This window comes from Sorex fumeus, unplaced genomic scaffold (assembly GCF_029834395.1).
Source record: "Sorex fumeus unplaced genomic scaffold, SorFum_2.1 ptg000061l, whole genome shotgun sequence".
In the NCBI taxonomy this organism is placed as follows: domain Eukaryota; kingdom Metazoa; phylum Chordata; class Mammalia; order Eulipotyphla; family Soricidae; genus Sorex; species Sorex fumeus.
In genome coordinates, this window is record NW_026606118.1 from 34,266,559 (window position 1) to 34,286,038 (window position 19,480).

Below are 19,480 nucleotides of genomic sequence, written 5' to 3' on the forward strand. Positions count from 1 at the left end.
CCACTGTACTAACTCTTTGGCCTCAGAATCAGGATTTTTGTTTTGATTTGTTTTGTTTTATGGCCACTCCCAGTGGTGCTCAGGACTGACTCCTGTCTCTCTGCTTAAGGATCACTCCCGGGGGAGCTCAGGTCTATATGGGATGCTGGGGATCAAACCCTGCTGCGCTGTTTGCAAAGCAAGCACCTTACCTGCTATACTATCACTTCATCCCCAACCTCCAACCACCCTCTCCATGAAACCACAATTTTTTAAAACCAGCTAAGCTCAGGAAATCTGGACAGTTTCATATCTAAGGAGTAGAGATCAAGGTGAATATAAACTGGCGAGAGGAAGATGCAAAAGCTTGGGACTAAACTTTTGGAAATAGAAAGTAAGAAATAGAGTAACAAAAGGAAATCAAAAATACCTGGATTAGATGCTCCCTCTGAACAAGAGAGGAGGAGACAAGCAAGGGGTAGACATTATTGAGCCAACTAGATTTTTATACAAACCACAGAAAGGAACAAGGATTTGGCTCAGCAACAGAATAGTTGTTTTGTATGTGTAAGACCATAGCTGGAGAGATAGCACAGTGGGTAGGGTGTTTGCCTTGCACTCAGCAGACCCGGCTAACCCAGGTTCGATTCCTCCACCCCTCTTGGAGAGCCCAGCAAGCTACCAAGTGGATCTCATTCACACGGCAAAGCCTAGCAGCTACCTGTGATGTATTTGATATTCCAAGTGTCATAATGGAGACGTTACTGGGCCCGCTCAAGCAACTCCATGAACAACAGGATGACAGTGACAGTGACAGTTTTTGGAAAACAATAAATAATATGATCACAAATCACAAATGATAAGGGTTTATAGAAATGTAATAGCAGCATATACAAAAATATTTCAAAAGTAAAGATAATTAAAATGTAATGGGAAGTAACTCCCGAATTATAATGGAATAGGGGGCCGAAAGAGATAGTATAGTAAGTAGGATTCTTATCTTATACACGGCCAATCTGAGTTCAACCCCTAGCATGCTCTATGCTCCCATGAGTACCACCAAGAGTGATTCCTGAGGGGCTGCAACAATAGCACAGTGGATAGGGGTTTGCCTTGCACACGACCAAACCGAGTTTGATTCCCAGAATCCCCTATGGTCCCTAGAGCACCTCCAGGAGTAATTCCTGAGTGCAGAGCCAGGAATAATTCCTGTGCTTCACTGGGTGTGACCCAAAAAGAAAAAAAAAAGGGGGGGGGTGATTCCTAAGTGCAAAGCCAGGAGCAACCCCTGAGTACCACTGGATGTAAGCCAAAACCAAAATAAAAATAAAAATAATAATTATAAAGAAATAAAATGTACTGTAAGGTAAAAAGTTATAGGAGGATAATTTCACATTAAAGGTGAAAGGTCAGAGAGCCAAAATTTTTTCCCCAAGATATAGACATATTTACTTTTTCTTAATATCCAAGAAAAAAAGTGTTTTTTTTAAAAATTTCAGGTATTGGTGCTGGAGCAATAGTACAGCAGGTAGGGCATTTGCCTTGTACCTCCAGGAGTAAGTCCTTAGTTTAGAACCAAGAGTAATCCCAGAGCATCACTGGGTATGACCCCTGCCAAATTAGAAAAAAAAAAGGCCAAAAAGAAATAAATAAGTCCCAGATAGTGAGGTGTGAAACCCAGGAAAGAGAAAAATAAACTAAATGTGCTGATTTTTGGAGTTATCAGCACATCAGTAGTAATAAACAATGGGAATTTATTAGTTCAAATGAGAGTTCAAATATGTAAGGAGTATGCACTCAATTAAATAGAATTCTCCCCATTATATTATTAGAATTTTTATTTAATTCTTATTTTTATATTTGTATTACAAAGGATTTCATCTTATTTTAGATAGTACATGCTATGCTTGGAGGGAATTCAACTACGCTTACCTTGTTCCCATTCCCTTAAATCATTGCACAGTTTTATTTGTTTCACAATTATTTATTCTTGCATTGTTATGTGTGTGAGACACAATGCAAGGCACTAGGGAGAAATGATAAATAATTCAAACATGGTTTACAGGTTTTATGGTAGAAAATGTTAAATGGTAGCACTGTGGCACTGTCCTGCCGTTGTTCTTTGATTTGCTCAAGCGGGCACCAGCAACATCTCACAAAAAATTGTGAGACTTGTTGTCACTGTTTTTGGCATATCAAATACGTCACGGGGAGCTTTCCAGGCTTAGCTGTGAGGGTGAGATACTCTCAGTAGCTTGCCAGGCTCTCCGAGAGAGGCGGAGGAATCAAACGCCAGTCGGCCGCGTGCAATGCAAATGCCTTATCTACTGTGCTATCACTCCAGCCCATTAAATGGTAATTAGAAAATAATGATGAAATAGTATTACATATATTAAAGTAAATTATTAATGCCATGGGAACAGATGTCTTTTGAAATCTTGTTATACAACAGATATAAAATTGTATTTTATGGTTGGAGAGAAAGTTCAAAGGGCTACAGTGCATGCCTTGTGTAAACAGGGCTCCAAATTTTATCTAATTTGATAACAAACTACATATCCTTCCAGCCATGCTCACTAACATCGCTAGCACCACTGGCTATAGACCTGGTTGCCCCCGAGTGCCATGAGCTGATTTACATGGTAGCTCCAAAACCTTCAGGCCTCACAGTCAGGTGAATATCACCAAGATTGGGCCTCAGATCTTTGAGGCAATCTCACAAATTAAATTGGAGGGAAGTGCTTAACAAAATAGAGGTGTTCTTGGAGTCAAGTAGTTAAGGGCAATATTTTAGGATACTTATTTTAAAAGTCCATAAAATAAATTAAAGATGATAAGGGTTGATATAAAAATAACTACAAGGAAGAGCGTTTAAAACTTGAGTTCCCTGTATCTTATCTTACTATTGCTTAATACCAAAGGTAGAAAACAGAAAAATCTGGTGATTCTCAGAATGTTGTTATGAAGGCAAGGAGATGGCTCACAGGCCTGGAACACATGCTTTGCATACAGGAGCCCCAGATTTCATCACATGATTCCCTGAACATCTCTACATATAACCCTAGTTGTCCCCTAAGGAGACCACCCCCTAAAGATGAAGTTTACTAGCCAAATATTAGTGAAAATATATGCAGTGTGGTGAATTTTACCACCCATTAAATAAATGAACTAGACAAATGTTATTAGTGTAAATGCCAAAATCTTTCAGAAAGATTGCATGACATTACAAAAACTATCCCTAAATTAAGAAGCCTTAAACAGAAAAAATATCTGAAAAGGGAGAAGAGATGGAAGGAAAAAGGAAAGCTGAAAGGAAGAAAAAAAGAGCTGGTGGGAGATTTAAAAAAAAATGGGGTCAAAGGGCTACTACAGTGGTTAAGTACTTGCCTCACATGTTGAGTATCACCAAAGGTTACTACTGAACATAGAGCCTGGAAGTACCCACAAATATCACAAGGTATGGCCAATATCCTCTCTCAAAAAAGGAAATGAGTGTAGGGCCAGACAGATACTACAGCAGATAGGGCACTTGCCTTGCCTATGGCCAACCAGATCCCCAGCATCCCATGTGGTTCCTTGGTGGCCACTTCAGCCCAGCCCCAAATACCAACCAGTCAGTATTGATCCCTGAGAACAACTGGGTGTGGCCCAACCCCTCAAAACAAAACCCAAATTGGTGAAGGGTACAGAATAAATATTTGAAAGACAGAAATAAAGTAATGAATAAAGCAACAATGTACACCTAAGGTGAAGAAGTTCCTGAGGATCCCAAAAAAGACCAAACTCAGAAGTACAAATACAACTAATACTCAACAATTTTTAGTTGAGACTAGAAGGGATACGTAGAGGCTAAACATAGTGGAATTGGTTGAGAGAAGTAATTGTCATGCTTTTTTTCACTTTAGAATAAGATGCTTAAGATGAGAGAAATAGAGGAGTGACTTTCTTCACAGAAATAGCAAGCATGCTGGATAGCTATGATGCGATAAACAAGACTTAAGTGTAATCAGATGATTACTGTACATTTGAGAATAGCAGGATCGACATGGAAAATAACCATCAAAAACATGAACAAAGGAAAAACTTGCTCAAGGGGTAGGAGGTTTAGTGCTGCCAAAGCGTGCTTGCCTTGCGTGCTGCCAAACAGGGTTGGGTTCCATATGGTCCCCTAAGGCTGCCAGAAGTCATCCATGAGCTCAAAGCCAGAAGTAAATCGTTGAGTAAGCAGTGTGCAGTCAAAAAATTAAAGAAGGGGCTGGAGTGATAGCACAGTGGGTAGGGCATTTGCCTTGCATGTGGCCAACCCGGGTTCAATTCCCAGCATCCCCTATGGTCCCCTGAGCACCGCCAGGGTAATTCCTGAGTGCAGAGCCAGGAGGAACCCCTGTGCATTGCTGGGTGTGACCCAACAAGCAAAAAAAAAAAAACCCATTAAAGAAAACTCTCGAAAAGAAAACAAAGTAGAGAGTAACACACAACACACGCACACACACACACACACACACACACACACACACACACACACACCTCTGAGATCTTCAGGAAAGAGAAGATGTTGCATCCACATAATAAGGAGGCTGTTATAATGAAAAAATAAATATCAGTCATGTTCTTAGAAATGAAACATATGAGAGTTGTAATTTAAAAAAATAGAGGGATGTGGTAGACAGAATGGGTACTGAGGGATTTATGCCTTGATCTCTAAGACTGAATATGTTGCAAAATTTTGCAAAGGAACCTTGTGTTACTGATTAAGGCTATTTCAAATGACCTTAAGACACGGGAGCAGCATCTAAAGTCAAAACCCAAAATTAATTCAAATATTATTAAAAGGTTAAATTGTAAAATTTCTCAGTACTGAAAAACAAACTATTTAATCAAAACTTTCCACCAAATTTTCTGTGACAAAACTTGTACCAAGCGCTCAATAGATCATTTTTTTCTCCTGCCCTATTTAGCAGTTTACTATTTTTGCTAGTGGCTTGGTAAAATGGGAAGTAAGGGAGAAAACAATCCATTTCTCTGACTGATCAACCTTTGACACCTTGGGAAAATATCTGTTGAAGTCAGGACTGATAAAGTCAGGTCAGAGGACCTACATGATCTGGAGGCTTGTGTCCCACTAGCCCACCACAGAGCTGTCAGACTGCACCTGAAGCCCACTTGTTCTGCTCAGCATGGGTACCAGTTCCCATCACCTGAGTTCTCAGGGAGCCATGGACCCTGGCTGGAGTGAGGAATTGCTTTTTGCAGGAAAGGAAAATAGTCCTCACCTCAGCACAGGCATACCAGGTCCATTGCCTTCCTTCACAGAAAGGAATTTCAGGAGGAAGCTAAATAATGGAACAAAACAGAATTTGCTGTTGTTCTTTATTGTTTGGGGGTCATACCTGGCTGCACTCAGGAATCATTCCTGGTGATGCTCAGGGGACAATGTGGTGTACCAGAGATCATACCTAGGTCAGCTACATGCAAGCAAGCTCTAGAGTTGCTGTACTATCTCAATGACCCCTAAAACAGTTTTTAATTGAGAGTAATTTACAGAGACGTGAGGAAAAAAAGAAAGATCTGAGCACAAGAGAGAACATGGGCTTTTCCAGAATGAAAGAATGCAGATAACAGTTTTTGCAAGAAGATTATATAAAATTTCTCAAAATTGTCTTGGCCTGGAGATCTCTGTACGGTCACTGTCCTCCCGTTGTTCATCAATTTGCTCGAGCGGGCCCAGTAACACTGTGAGACTTGTTGCTGTGTTTGGCATATCGAATACGACACTGGGAGCGTGCCATGCTTTGCCGTGTGGGCAAGATACTCATGGTAGCTTGCCGGGCTCTCCGAGAGGAGCGGAGGAATCGAAGTCAGGTCAGCCATGTTGGCTGCGTGCAAGGCAAATACCCTACCCGCTGTGCTATCACTCCAGCCCTTCTGTGTACATGAAAGTTAATCTGGGTGTTGTCACATAGGAAGTCTAGCACTCCTCATGGTCCTTTCATACATATATAAGTCCTGTAGAGGCTCATACAGCTTCTCCTATTCTGAGGGATTGTTCTCAGAGTGAGACCTTGAAGTTTTGCATCTCAGTGATGTCTCTGCTTATTCATCGCCACAGAACTCAGAACTTGCTTGTCAAAGGAATGAGTTCTTCATGCCTTTGGGCTGCTTCAGAACTGGGTAATTTCCTAAACTTCATAATTTCACAATCACTAACAGTAACTCCCTTATCTATCTACCTGTAGCACAATATTTCTCTCTTTCTGTTAGCAAGCAATTTGTTGAGATAGTTTAGGAACATTAAATACTCTACTCTCTGGTTAAAAAAAAAAAGATAAAATAAATAAGCCCTGGATTTACTATTGGTTGGTGATTCTTTTGTGAAGTAAACTTTGCTGTGATGAACAAATGATGTAAAAAGAACAAATGATTTAAACATCAGCACTCTTTAATTTCACTAGACACTACTCAAATCTTTTTCTGTAATCAAGAGCCTTCTTCTGCAATTATGTACTTATTTATTAAGAGCACATACTCATGAACAGAACATTTTTAAATATGTTTAAATTTATACCTATACTTTTTTATTTTAATGGGAGTAAAAGTGTTGGCTTTTATGACCCCTTAAAACTGGCTTCTGGGTACTAATTGCTTGTCAAGAGGGTGCTCCTGCTGCTGGCTTGGTACAGTGGGGATCAAGGGAGGTAGCCTTGAGAAAGGAGAGTTTTAATCTCTCTGCTTGGCCCACCTGGTCCATGTTCACTCAGAAAAATGATCATCTTTGGTCAGGACTACTGATGTCTTGTGAGTACCTACACTGTACTGACACTCAGTTTCCACCACCAGTTCCACAAGGCTGCACCTGAAATCCACTTGTTCTACCTGGCATGGGAGATGACCCCTACCACCTGATGACTTGCAGGAAAGGAAAGTCAGTCCTAACATTGGCATAGGTGTTCTGGGTCTGTAGCCTTCTGCACAGAAAAGAATTACAGAAGGAGGCAAAATAGTGGGAACAAAAGATGATTTTTATTGGATGAAATATACTTTAGAAAGAGGAGGTGGGAGAAAAATAGAGTAAATACGTGTTCAAGGGAGAACAACGGCTTGAAGAGCAAGACTCAATCAAAAAAAATTTTTTTCAAGCCAGAGCAATAGCACAGTGGGTAGAACATTTGCCTTGCATGCAGCCGAGCTGGATTTGATCCCTGACATCGCATATGGTCCCCCAGCACTGCCAGGAGTGATTCCTGAGTGTAGAGACAGGAGTAACCTCTGAGTATTGCTCGGTGTGATCCAAAAAGCCAAAAAAAAAAAAGAAAAAGAATTTTTTTTAAATCATGAGAGAGGGGCAATAGCGAGAGTACAGTGAGTAGGGCATTTTGCCTTGCACATAGCCCACCAAGGTTCCATCCCAGGCAGTCCATATGGTCCCCCGAGCACCACCAGAAGTAATTCCTGAGTGCAGATCCAGGAGGAACCCTTGAGCATCACTGAGTATGACACCAAAACCAAAACAAAAAAAATAAAAGATCATGAGATTGAAACTAAGAGAGGGAGCGAGAAAGAGAGAGAGAGAGACAGACAGACAGACAGACAGACACAGAGAGACAGAGACAGAGAGAAGAGAAAACAACCCTGGAAGTTGTGAATCCCCCGCCTCCCCACCAAATTAAGACATAAGCCAAAAATGATTATTGCATAGTAATTTATATTAAAATTAAAGCTGTAAAATAATTTTACAGCTTTTACAGTTTCTGCTAATATATATAACATCCTATGTGTATAAAGTGTTACAGATGTTTATTTACTTGCGTTTTCATGAACGATTTTTAAATGCTTAAAATTTTAAAAGCAATTTAAAATGTTTCAAAGGAGAAAATGAATGCAGACATAGTGTTTATATAAAAATCTCACACTTTTACATTCACTCTCCTTTGAAACATTTCAGTACTTGTCCTTGAGTACAAAACAATCATATGGTGTTTCTCCCTCTTTCCTGAATGCTTCTTCCTAATCTTCTGGGTTTTGTTCCCTTCCCATCACCCCAAATCTTTGAGGCTCCTGTGCTCCAGCCACACTGCTTCAGATTTTACCTGTGATACTGATTACCAGCAGGTTGTATGTCAGGCATGACTTCCTCTGTAAAGTCTAAGTCATATATCCACTCTCCTCCACTTTTCTACACTAACATCTGGTAGACATTAACGTCTGGCAGACATTTCAAGTTTTACATATCCTAAATTGAGTCCTGTTTAGTCTCCCCAAAGCAGCTTCTTCTAAAGTCTTACCTTGCTCAGTTATGGAAACTGTATTTTCAGAAATTTATGCCAAAATTCTTTTTATTTGTTTTGGGGCCACAACCAGTTGTGCTCAGGACATATTCCTGGGTCTAGTGCTCAGGTGCACTCCTGGTGGAACTTTCAAGGGACCAAATGGATGTGGGGACTGACTCCAGCTTCTCAAACCAAGAATCTGAAAGTCATCCTTGACTCTTTTCTTCCTAACTCTGTATTTCCACTATGTCAAGAACTTCTACTTTGTGCATTAAAATTTATCCAGGAGCTGAATCACAGTATCAAGGTATTATGCTCTTATACTGGTCCAAAGCGCCAGGCTTTTCTGTGTGGTTTTAGCGATTTTCAAATTTCGCTAATTATCCTAATTTCCCAAAACATAACAAAACAAACACATTTTTTAAAAAAAATAAAGAAAAAAGAAAAGCAGTCTGTGTGACTGTGCTATAAGGCAAGTTATTTCATATTATTCCCCTGTTCAAAACCTCGCTCACTTCCCCCAACACTCAGAATGAAAGCCAAAGAATGTATTTTGACTTTCCAATCCTTCAAAGATCTGGCTCCTCTCTGACCTTATTTTATGACTAGATGACTCTAATCATCTTAGTTCAAGCTCACTGAGCTCCTTGTTATTCTTTAGATGGCACATTACATATACACATCTACCCTAGGCTTTTAACTTGCTATTTCCTCATTCTTGGAATAGTCTTCAAAATATCCCTGTTTCTCCCTTCCTTCAGCTCTTGATACAATTTCTTTTACACATCATACCTACACCCTCTCTACCTTGATTTCATTTTACAGAGTCCCCTTTTACTTATTCCTTTACTTTGCCTTGATATATATATAATTATACACACTTATTGTTAACATTTTTATGGTTCTTTCTGTGCCAGATGGTACATTCTAAAAGGATTTTGTTTTAACCACTGTACTCTCAGTAATAAGAATATAGTTGTTGAGTAATAAGTGAAGAGCACATGTTCATAAAGCAATACAATGAGATGATAAATACAAATGCAAACTAAAATGAAAAGCTAGTTTAAAATTCCACACTAGGAAAAAAGTGTATTAGCTAAAGCAAGTGAGTTAATAGGAGTTAGAAAATGAGACAAACAAGTCAGTGCTGGTGAATTGAAAGCAGTTGTGGTGGAAGAATGAGGGGACAAATATGTTAAGGATACTGACAAAGACAATATGTTAATAATGCCAGCCAGCCCAGACAATATTCTAGAAATAAGGATGTTAGTTAAAGTGTCTGAATAACCAATTTTGTTCAGAGATTAATCTATTCTTCTTACCCTTGATTAATAGGATTTGTAGGATAGCACAGTCCAGTAACAAGGCCCACTCAGTACACCAGGATGGTGCTACTAAAATAGCCTGTTAGATTTAGGACCGAAACTGTTGTTCAGAAATACAATGGCCAAGAAAAGACTAATTTTCCAGTAAATATCTACTTTTCCTGTTTCTATTGTGAGCTCATGGTACCCTAGGGGTTTTGAGTGGTTATTAATTCTTAGGTGTAACTAGAAACATAATTGGCAAACTCTCAATTAACCTCGCTGATTTCCCTCCTAAAAGCAGACAGATTTTCTCCACTGACATCAAAACTTGCAGTTAGAAAGGTTGGAGAATAGTACAGCAGATAGGGCATTTGCCTTATACAAGATCGACTTGAGTTTGATCCCCAGCATTCCATATGGTCCCCTGAGCACAGCCAGGAGTAATTTCTGAGTACAGAACCAGGACAAACCCCTAAGCAACAACAAAACTAGCAGTTAGGTGTTCAATTTTAAAAGGGAATAAATTATCTAAACTTTGACCTCAGATTTCTCCTTAGTAAAAGCATAAAATCAATACAGGGCCAGGGATATAGAATAGGGGCTAAGGCACTTACCTGACACGCAGCCAACCCTAGTTTAATGCCCATACTTAATATGGTCCCTTGAGCACTGCAATAAGTACAGTACACAAGTAGTGAGCACAGAGTCAGGAGCAAGTTCTGAGCACCACGTATGGTCCAACTGCTCAGCCCCACAAATAATAAAATAATAATAATAATATATGGCTTATTTACTGCACATGCTATTGAAACATTGCAAAAGAGACATGTATTTTTACACACATATACACACACTTTTTTTTTCTCTAAACTGTATTTCAAGTATAAGGAGCAGCCTAACCAAGAAAGAGTGACATTTCAGAGAGAAGACAATACAAACATGCTATAAGGATACAGGATGTCTTAGGAGAGGATCAACAAAGACATTTGAGACGGAGTATATTATCAGATATGATTTTTGTCCCTCTGGATTGAAAGGAAGGTTGGAATAGGGAACTATGGTCCAGTATCAAAGTCCTGAATGAAGGTACCACAAAGGAGAAGAAAAACAGCATGGTGATGTGACTCTCAAAGGAAATGGATGAAGGTCAAGACTAAAGTCCATAATTGACAGTGACGAATGCTCTTTAGTACAATGGGCTACTAGTATGCACAGGAGGAATGAAGGAGAAACTATAATATTCTAGTAGCAGAATACTGCCGTGAGGGAGAGAAAAAAGAAGAGAGCCCAAATTGTCGAAGGTTTGCCAATAAAGGATGAGAGGGGACCTTGAAACATTGTGGAGGCCAGGGGGTTTTGACACTGGTAGTGGGTGTGCAACTGGAACATAGTATGCCATGAACTCTTACTAACAGTACTGCAAATTATAGCATCTAAATGAAACTGAAAAAAAAATAATAACTACCAAAAAAAAAACAAGGAAGCAAGTCATTATTTCAGCAATGTGAGACACAATGAAAAGACTTCATCAGCATATCAAGGATTAGTTCTTAGACTTTGATAAGAAATAGAACCACAGGGAACCAAGAAATAATAATACAATAATACAACCAGCTTTGCATGTGACTGACCAGAGTTCAATTCCCTGGCATCCCATCTGGTCCCCTGAGAACCCTGAGGAGTAATTCCTGAGTACAAAGCCAGAAGTAACCCCTGAGCTTTGCCAGGTGTGGTCCTCCCCACCCAAAAGAATTAGAACCTTACCCAGCACCAAATCTGCTGACACCATTTTCTTGGACAGCCTTGGGAACTTGAGAAATAACCATCACTTATGAGTTTTTTTTTAAAGTGTAGGTCAAGTGGAAGAAGAGCTCAGAAAATACTAAAAGGATACCTTGATTCTCTGGTTGCCTTAGTCCAAGTCCCAAGCCCAGGCCAAGACTCACAATCACCAACAAGGCAAGAAGAACCTATTACAAAAAAGAAAAACAAACATTTTTTTAAAAAACCCTGCAATTAAAAAATACATAGTGTAGATAACCACCCTCCCTCAGTGAAAATTAAGTTCAGAAAACACAACAGTTAAGCATGAAACCCGATCCAACCATGATAGATGTACAACATTTTAATGCCCACAAATTTATGAAAAAATAATTTATTTGGGGGAATAATTTCATTATAGATCTTCAAATTTAAATATGCAAAACCTAACAAACTAACTCCAAATTGATTTAGAATGAGTACTAACAATGGGAAACATTTACCTTTGCCTATTTTTCTTCCAACTAGATAACTGGAGATTGTTTATCCAAAGGCATTCCAGAACTGTGAAATCATTATCATTCCTAAGACATAAGGAATTTTTTTTCCCAATTCTATCCGCAATGAATAATAAAAATGTTTAACAATGTAAAAATACTGTGTCCAAATAATTCATTGTCAAGTGATCATCTTTGATACACCACTCAGACAGAGCTAGAGTAATCTGGAAATCAGCTATGTGATCAAAGATTGTGTCTGTGTGTTATCCATTATCTCTATGCTGACAAATTTTTTTCAGTAGTGATTGGACTGTATGCTATGACTTGACTTAAATCACAACATAAAAATAATTCTCCCCACCGATCTCTTCTTCTTCCACTAAGTCCAGCGATAAATAATACATAGGAATTGAGTAATGTATATTGATATAAAGAATCCAGGTGAATTGAACAATTATAATATCAATAGCCATATATAGCATAAAACAACAACAAAAATAGAACTGAGTTAACAAAAAGGGCTGGACAGAGAGTTGAGATAGAAAGGGTAGAAGGTGTCCAGTGGATAATACTGGTAATTGAGTTGTACCATGTGTCATATATTTTAAAGCTATGGAATTCTACCTCAAAACCTGTTCAGTCTTCAATAAAAATAAAATAATGAAACAATTATTTTCATATCAAACTTTCTTAGACAATAAAGAACTACCGAAACTAAGGGTTTTGTTTCCTTGCTTCATTCTGAAAATGGCATATATAACTTTTACAATAGAAAAAAAAAGTCATTGAGAAAATATCTTAACATGCTAGTAAAACAGTTCTCACATGAAGCCTCAAAGTTAGCCCCAGAGACAGTGACCTTTCAGATTACAATCTCTTTTTGTGATGCTCAAAAGTCACAGGTGATCAAGACTAATATAGGATTACTACAGAGTGACAAAACACTGAGAAATTATCCTATGATAAGATTCATACACCAAAGATTTATACATTGATATATTGTGATCTATATCCTGTTTTGGTTCTTTAGTCATTCAATCTTGCTAGGAAAAAAAATCTGTGTTTAGAATGCTTATTAATTTTCCAATATTAAATTTTCAGGTTTTCTTCTTCAGGAATCTTTACTTATTCATATACATATGTTCATATATACATATGTGTGTAAACTCAAAAAGACTGCAACGGTCTATCTCTCCTGCGGCCCGCGTTCGGTAGTCTCACACAGGTTCCCCCACCCCGGGGAGGTCGATGGTGATGGGCAGGCAAAGGAAGGAACGAGGGCCAGGCTGGTTGTCTTAGTTGCAGTTTATTCCAATCCTCTTTCCATTCACTCCTGTCTCTCCTCTGCCTCCTCCTCCGCTTCTTCCTCTGCCATGCTATTTCGTTCTCCTCCTCAATCCCCCTTCATTCTCCTTCTGGTTCTGGAATCTCAATCCCCTTTCTCCTTCTTCTAGAGTCTGGGTCTGGATCCCCCAGTCCACTCTTAAAGTGTAGTTAAATCCCAAAAGCATGATGGGTTGGGGTAACAATTACACATAGGTGTGGTCACAATCAATAGGAGTAAAGTTCTTTCTCTCTGGGAAAGCAGCTTCTAGGACAGATACTCTCTCAGCAGGACGATCCACCCTAGAATGGAATCCCCTGGGTGTGTTTCTCCTCTCCTTGTCCATATAAGCATTCATAATATTAATCATTTTGTAATCAGTGAGAAATATATTAAGCTTATAGAATTGCTCTCCTAGGACCATCTCAATCTCAAACTACAGTGCTCAGGCCAGCTAGTCTTTCCTATCCCTAGCAAGGTCCTAGTTTCGTCGTTACTTCTGGATCATGACAGCATTTGTCTATGATCAAGCTTTTATTTTATTTTTTATTTATTTATTTATTTATTTTTGCTTTTTGGGTCACACCTGGCAATGCACAGGGGTTACTCCTGGCTTTGCACTCAGGAATTACTCCTGGCAGTCCTCAGGGGACCATATGGGATGCTGGGAATTGAACTTGGGTCAGCCGTGTGCAAGGCAAACACCCTATCCGCTGTGCTATTGCTCCAGCCCCTATGATCAAGCTTTTAATTTAGAGTTTAGGTTCGTGGCACTTTGACATGGCCCATTTTGATGCCAGGGTGGCTCACAGTTTGCCCTGGGTCCATTCAGTCCCTCGTCAGGAATCTGCGTTTGGGGTTCTAGGAACAAAGGGCAACTGAGGCTTAAGTCTAGAAAGCAGATGCCGGGGAGTGAATAATATTCAAAGCCAATTAAATCCTAAATTAAAAAGCATAATATTAACTGTCTTCCTGTATCTATACAAAAAAGGACATTGCTTTAAACTATTCATAAGACATAAGGAGAGGAGAAAGGTAATATTAACTTACAATACAATGTCAGTGTCCTAGAAGGATCTGACCTTACAAATGAACAGAGTCTGATTAGGGGAAAGAGCTGATTAACTGCTTGGGGAAGTGGTTACAGATAAAGAAAGAAATGGGAGTGACTCAGGAGCACTGTATGGGTATAACCTGATAAACCTAAGCTCCTCGTGGCAAGGGAGAAAGGACAAAGCAATGTCATCCTACACATATGTGTGCATGTCTTTTTTTTTCTTTTTGGGTCGCACATGGAAATGCACAGGGGTTACTGCTGGCTCATGCACTCCTGGCAGTGTTGGGGGGGGGCGGTGTTGCACATCCATATGGGATGCTGGGATTCAACCTGGGTTGGCCACATGCAAGGAAAACACCCTACCCGCTATGCTATAGCTCCAGCCCGTGTGTATGTCTTATACTTTGATTACTTTCAAATCCTTGAGAGCAAGCATTTCCATTTCATATAATAAATTATTGCAAACTTTTGCTTCTGAATAAATTTCCTTTTTTCCTTTTTCTTTTTTTTTTTCTTTTTGGCTGATTGTTTCTGGACTATACCTGGTGATACTTGAGTTCTGCTCCTGTCTTGCTTCTGAGGGTTATTTCTGACAGTGGTCAAAAGATCCTGGCTAGGAATTGAACCTATGGTTTGACACATAAAAAAAAGTGCTCTAACATCCCTGAGGAGATTCCTGTTATTGAGGTGCATATATATCTTAAAACTATCTTACCACTCTTTACAAGGTAAAGATGGGGGTACTCTACGTTTCAAAAATCATTGAAAAGTCAACATTTGGTTTTATTTTGCTGAATAAAAACTATTAGAAGCCCATTAGGTAAAATTATAAATAAAAATTCATAAAAAATTTGTGAATAGTGGGGCTGGAGAGATAGAACAGTGGGTAGGGCGTTTGCCTTGCACGTGGCCCACCCGGGTTCGATTCCCAGCATCCCATATAGTCCCCTGAGCACTGTCAGGAGTAACTCCTGAATGCAGAGCCAGGAGTAACCCCTGTACATTGCCAGGTGTAACCCAAAAAGCAAAAAAAAAATATATAAAAATAAAAAATAAATAAAATTTGTGAATATTATAGTATATAAAAGTATAATTTTAAAGTACTAAATATCCATTATATGCACTAATAAACCACGGGAGTATACAGAGACTAGATGGAAATGGTGTCCAACCTTTGCTCCCCAAGAATTAATCAGTTTCCGAATGTTTGCCTTACAAGCAGCCAACATGGTCAACACAAGTTCGATTCCTCTGCCCCTCTTGGAGAGCCCAGCAAGCTACCGAGAGTATATCGCCCGCACCGCAGAGCCTGGCAAGCTACCCGTGATGTATTCGATATGCCAGACACAGTAACAACAAAGTCTCCAATGGAGACGTTACTGGGCCCACTCGAGCAAATTGATGAACAATGGGAGGACCGTGACCGTGACATTAGTATGATAAATATATTATGTGGCAAAAGACCTAAAAGAAAGTTTCCAGAAGAATGAAGGATAAATAGAATATCTTGAGGATTTACTTTGTTAGTTTCTCAGATCAATGTGCACACATGTTGTTTCATTTATGAAATATGCACACACATATTGTTTCATTTACAGAGAAGATGGTGGTTACATTAAACTTCAAATTTTAGGAGATACGTGTGGAAAATTATGCAATCGGTTCTGGCTTGAGGTACTAAAGTGAGGATCTAGAAAGCAAGCATTTAAAATTATATGACAAATACTCAGCCAGCTCTGATCTATTAGCAATTAACTTAGTTGGATTGCTATCAAATAGTAGGTAATAAAAACTATTGCCCATAAATTTGCTTGTAATTCTTGGGTGAATATAACTGATAAAATAACGAAAGAAGATGAGGTGATTCTAATGAAAATTACCTGAGGGAGGACTGAATGAACATTTATGCTAGAGGTGCATTAAGAAAAAAGATAAATTATCCAAGAATGGAGATAAGAAAAAAATCCTTAAAACAACAATTTTCATGGCATCATGAAAGTAAGCAGAGTATAATTTGAAGTGAGAAATCAGAACAGCAGCAGGAGGAGAGTGTTTGCCTTGCACAAGATCAACCTGGGTAAGCCTCCCATATTGCCACATATGACCTCCCATATTCCAGAGATCTCTGACATCCTGGAGCAGACCTAGTAATCTTTCCATTGCGAGACTTGTTGTTAACTGTGTTGGGCATATTGAATATGTCAAAGGTAGCTTGCCAGGCTTTGCCGGGAGGGTGAGATACTCTTGATAGCTTGACGAGCTCTCTGAGAGGGATGGAGGAATTGAACCCGGTTCGGCTGGGCCGGCCGCATGCAAGGCAAACGCCCTACTGCTGTGCTATCGCTCCAACCCTGACATCCCAAATTGTCTCTGAGCACCACCAGGAATGATCCCTTGAGTGCAGCACCAGGAGTAAGTACTGAGCATAGCTGCATGTAGCCCAAAAACAGAAAGAGAGAGACAGAGACAGAGACAGAGGTAGAGACAGACAGAGACAGAGACAGACAGAGAACTAAACAATATGCACATATTTTGTTTTGGAGACTAAGTAGATAGACTGTGACAAGAACTGCCTTTTGAGGGCGTGTCTTCAGTAGTGAAAAGAAACTGAAATAATCAGGAATAGTTGGGTGGTGAAAAAGCGAAAGAGTGGATCATATTATCTTCTTGATGAAAGTTTCATGCTCAAGGGATTAAAGAGAAATAAAATTGAGTCAAGAAAGCAACTTTTGGGCCACAACAATAAGTAGAGTGGGTAGGGCGTTTACCTTGCACTCAGCCCACCCAGGTTCAATCCCATATGGTCCCCCAAGCACCTCTAGTAGTAATTCCTGAGTGCAGAGCCAGGAGTAACCCCTGAGCAGTTCTGGGTGTGACCCAAAAAGCAAAAACAAACAACCAAAAAAAAAAAAAAAGCAGAGATGAGTTTACCACACAAAAAAATCAAGAAAGATAACTAACACAAAACTCATCGTCTGTCCATAGGAATGCAGTAAAGTAGAATAAAATAAAACAGATGAACTTAAATTTTCTATGTTCTAGCTCTAAAATATTAATGCAATATAAAGTTGACTTGCAGTGTAACTATAATCACACAAAACTGTTGCATAAAAAATGTCGCAGTATGGATTCTGCCCTTTTAGATTTATTAGTCATTAATTTGTTACTCCAGTTTCTTAATAAACATGTAACTAAAATGTTAACTTTGCATAGAAATTGCCATAACGTATAAAATTAGTTAATTAAAACTTTACATTTAAATAGCAACACAATAAGTAAATACAGATGGTATTTAAATATTTGTCAAAGATATTTAAACAATTTTCATGAACCTAAAAATAATTCAATCAAAGAACTGTACTTACAATACAAAGTATTTTATATTTTTTAACATTGTTCTTAACAGGTTCTTCTGTCGATAAACTCACCGCCTCCAACATTCTGTTAGCTGCATAAACCTGTTTTACTAGAACCCAATAGTATCCCTTCCTTTCCCTAGCACACCGAAGAGAAAGTGTGTGAGCTACAAAGCTGTGACTGCTTTTAAATGCCTGGAAGCATCATAGCTCCTCAGTGATTGGGCAATCCAGAGAGAGGAAAAAAACTGCAATAACAATAGCGTCCAGAACTGAAAGTCTATTTCCAGTTCATTGCAGACAGCTGGGGATTTTTTCTCATTGTAGTTTATGTTTACTTATCAAACTATCTGTAACAATAATCGATTGATCAAATTATCATGTAGTCTGATAATTTATCTTCTTTTGAAATAGCCCCAAAAGTGTTAAGTACATTTCAGGCAGTTTCTACATTAATTATAAACTTCAAGTTGGAAACCAACATACTGGACCTTGAAACCCGACATAAAATAGGGACTGAAGAGATAGTACAGCAGGCAGAACTTGCCTTGCACGTGACTGGTACTCCATATGGTTCCTCAGACTCACCAGGAGTGATTCCTGAAAACAGAGCCAAGAGTAAGCCCTGAACTCTGCCTGGTGTGGTCCAAAACAAAACTGAAAACAAAAACTCTAAGAGTGCCTGAGGCTAGGAAGATAACTCAAAGGGCTGGAGCGCCTGTATTGTCTGTTCTAGGGTAAGAATTTCCAGTTTCTTAATAAACATATAACTTTCCAGGTATAGTCTGAGGGTGCCTGAGCACTATCAGTTTGGTACTGTGACCTTCAGCTCCACTGAAAGCCTTTCTGAGCATTACTTGGGAGATCGCCCCTCTTCCAAAAACAAAAATAGGAGCAGCATCAAACACAGCCCAGGCTGGCTAGGTAGGTTGCCTTAAGTGCAAAGAAGAAACAGGACCTCAGGAACTCAGAAAAAAAGAAAAATAAAACACATGTCAATCTACTTGGCAACTATAGAGTTTCAAAGTACTAAGCAGCAACAACTTACCCTTGAATGGGGTGTCTGGAAATGCAGTGGAATCTCTTCTCTGAGGGAACATTAAACAAGGTGCTTGTGGACAAATAATCAAACTACTTAACAGTAAAATTTATCCCAATTGATGTAAACCAAGTGTGAATGTTTAAGAAAGAGAACTTAAAAGTAAATACATATGACATTGCTTTGGATAAATATTTTTAAAATACTGCTGCTTTAGCCAGATGATTCTACTCAAATGAAGTAGAGTTTGAACTTCAGAGTTTTAAATATAAAAGTAAAATTATATGATTGCATTAGGGCTTCTAATTTTAGTCAGTGGGAAATACTTGACAAAGGCATTCAAATGTGTTTTTACACACTTCTGATGTTTTTTTTCGGGGGGGAGGGGGCTCAGGGGTGCATACTGGTGTTGCTCAAAATTTATTCCTGGTTCTGCATTCAGGGACCACTCCTGGCGGGGCTCAGAGGATCACATGTGGTGCCAGGTGGACTGTGCAAACAACATATGACCTACCCACTGTACTGTCACTCTGGCCTCTCCCTTTTGATTTTCAAAGACTTAATAGTTCATTGTACTCCATAGAACAAGTTTGCAGGATTCTGGATTAGGTGGTTCCCACAACATACTCACATTCCAAAGCTAGTTCCTTATCTAACAGCCACTTTTTTTCCCCCAACAGCCACTTATTTTGAAAGCTGTTACTATGTAGGCCAGAGGTGGAACTTGTGACATGTTGGTATACTGTACTGAGGGAGTCACAGGAAAAAACATAGAGCTTTAAAGCAAAAGAAGGAAACATGGATATTCTGTCTTATACTTTTCCTTAAGAGAGTAGATTTAAATAACGGACAAGGGGATTTAAGCATGATTTTCAAATTATTTAAAATAT

At 39.1% G+C, this 19,480-nt stretch overlaps 1 protein-coding gene across 1 annotated transcript in view; it reads right to left on the reverse strand.

Annotated features, from left to right (window-relative positions):
* ENPP3 (ectonucleotide pyrophosphatase/phosphodiesterase 3) overlaps positions 1-17,635 on the reverse strand; it is a 102,028-nt gene extending 84,393 nt beyond the window's left edge. The window contains exons 1-2 of the mRNA XM_056126366.1: positions 17,561-17,635; positions 11,448-11,523 (exon numbers count right to left, since the gene is read on the reverse strand). Of these exons, the coding sequence (XP_055982341.1) occupies positions 11,448-11,523; positions 17,561-17,635 (151 nt within the window). The remainder of the gene's footprint in view (positions 1-11,447; positions 11,524-17,560) is intronic.
* Between the last annotated feature and the right edge of the window lie 1,845 nt (positions 17,636-19,480).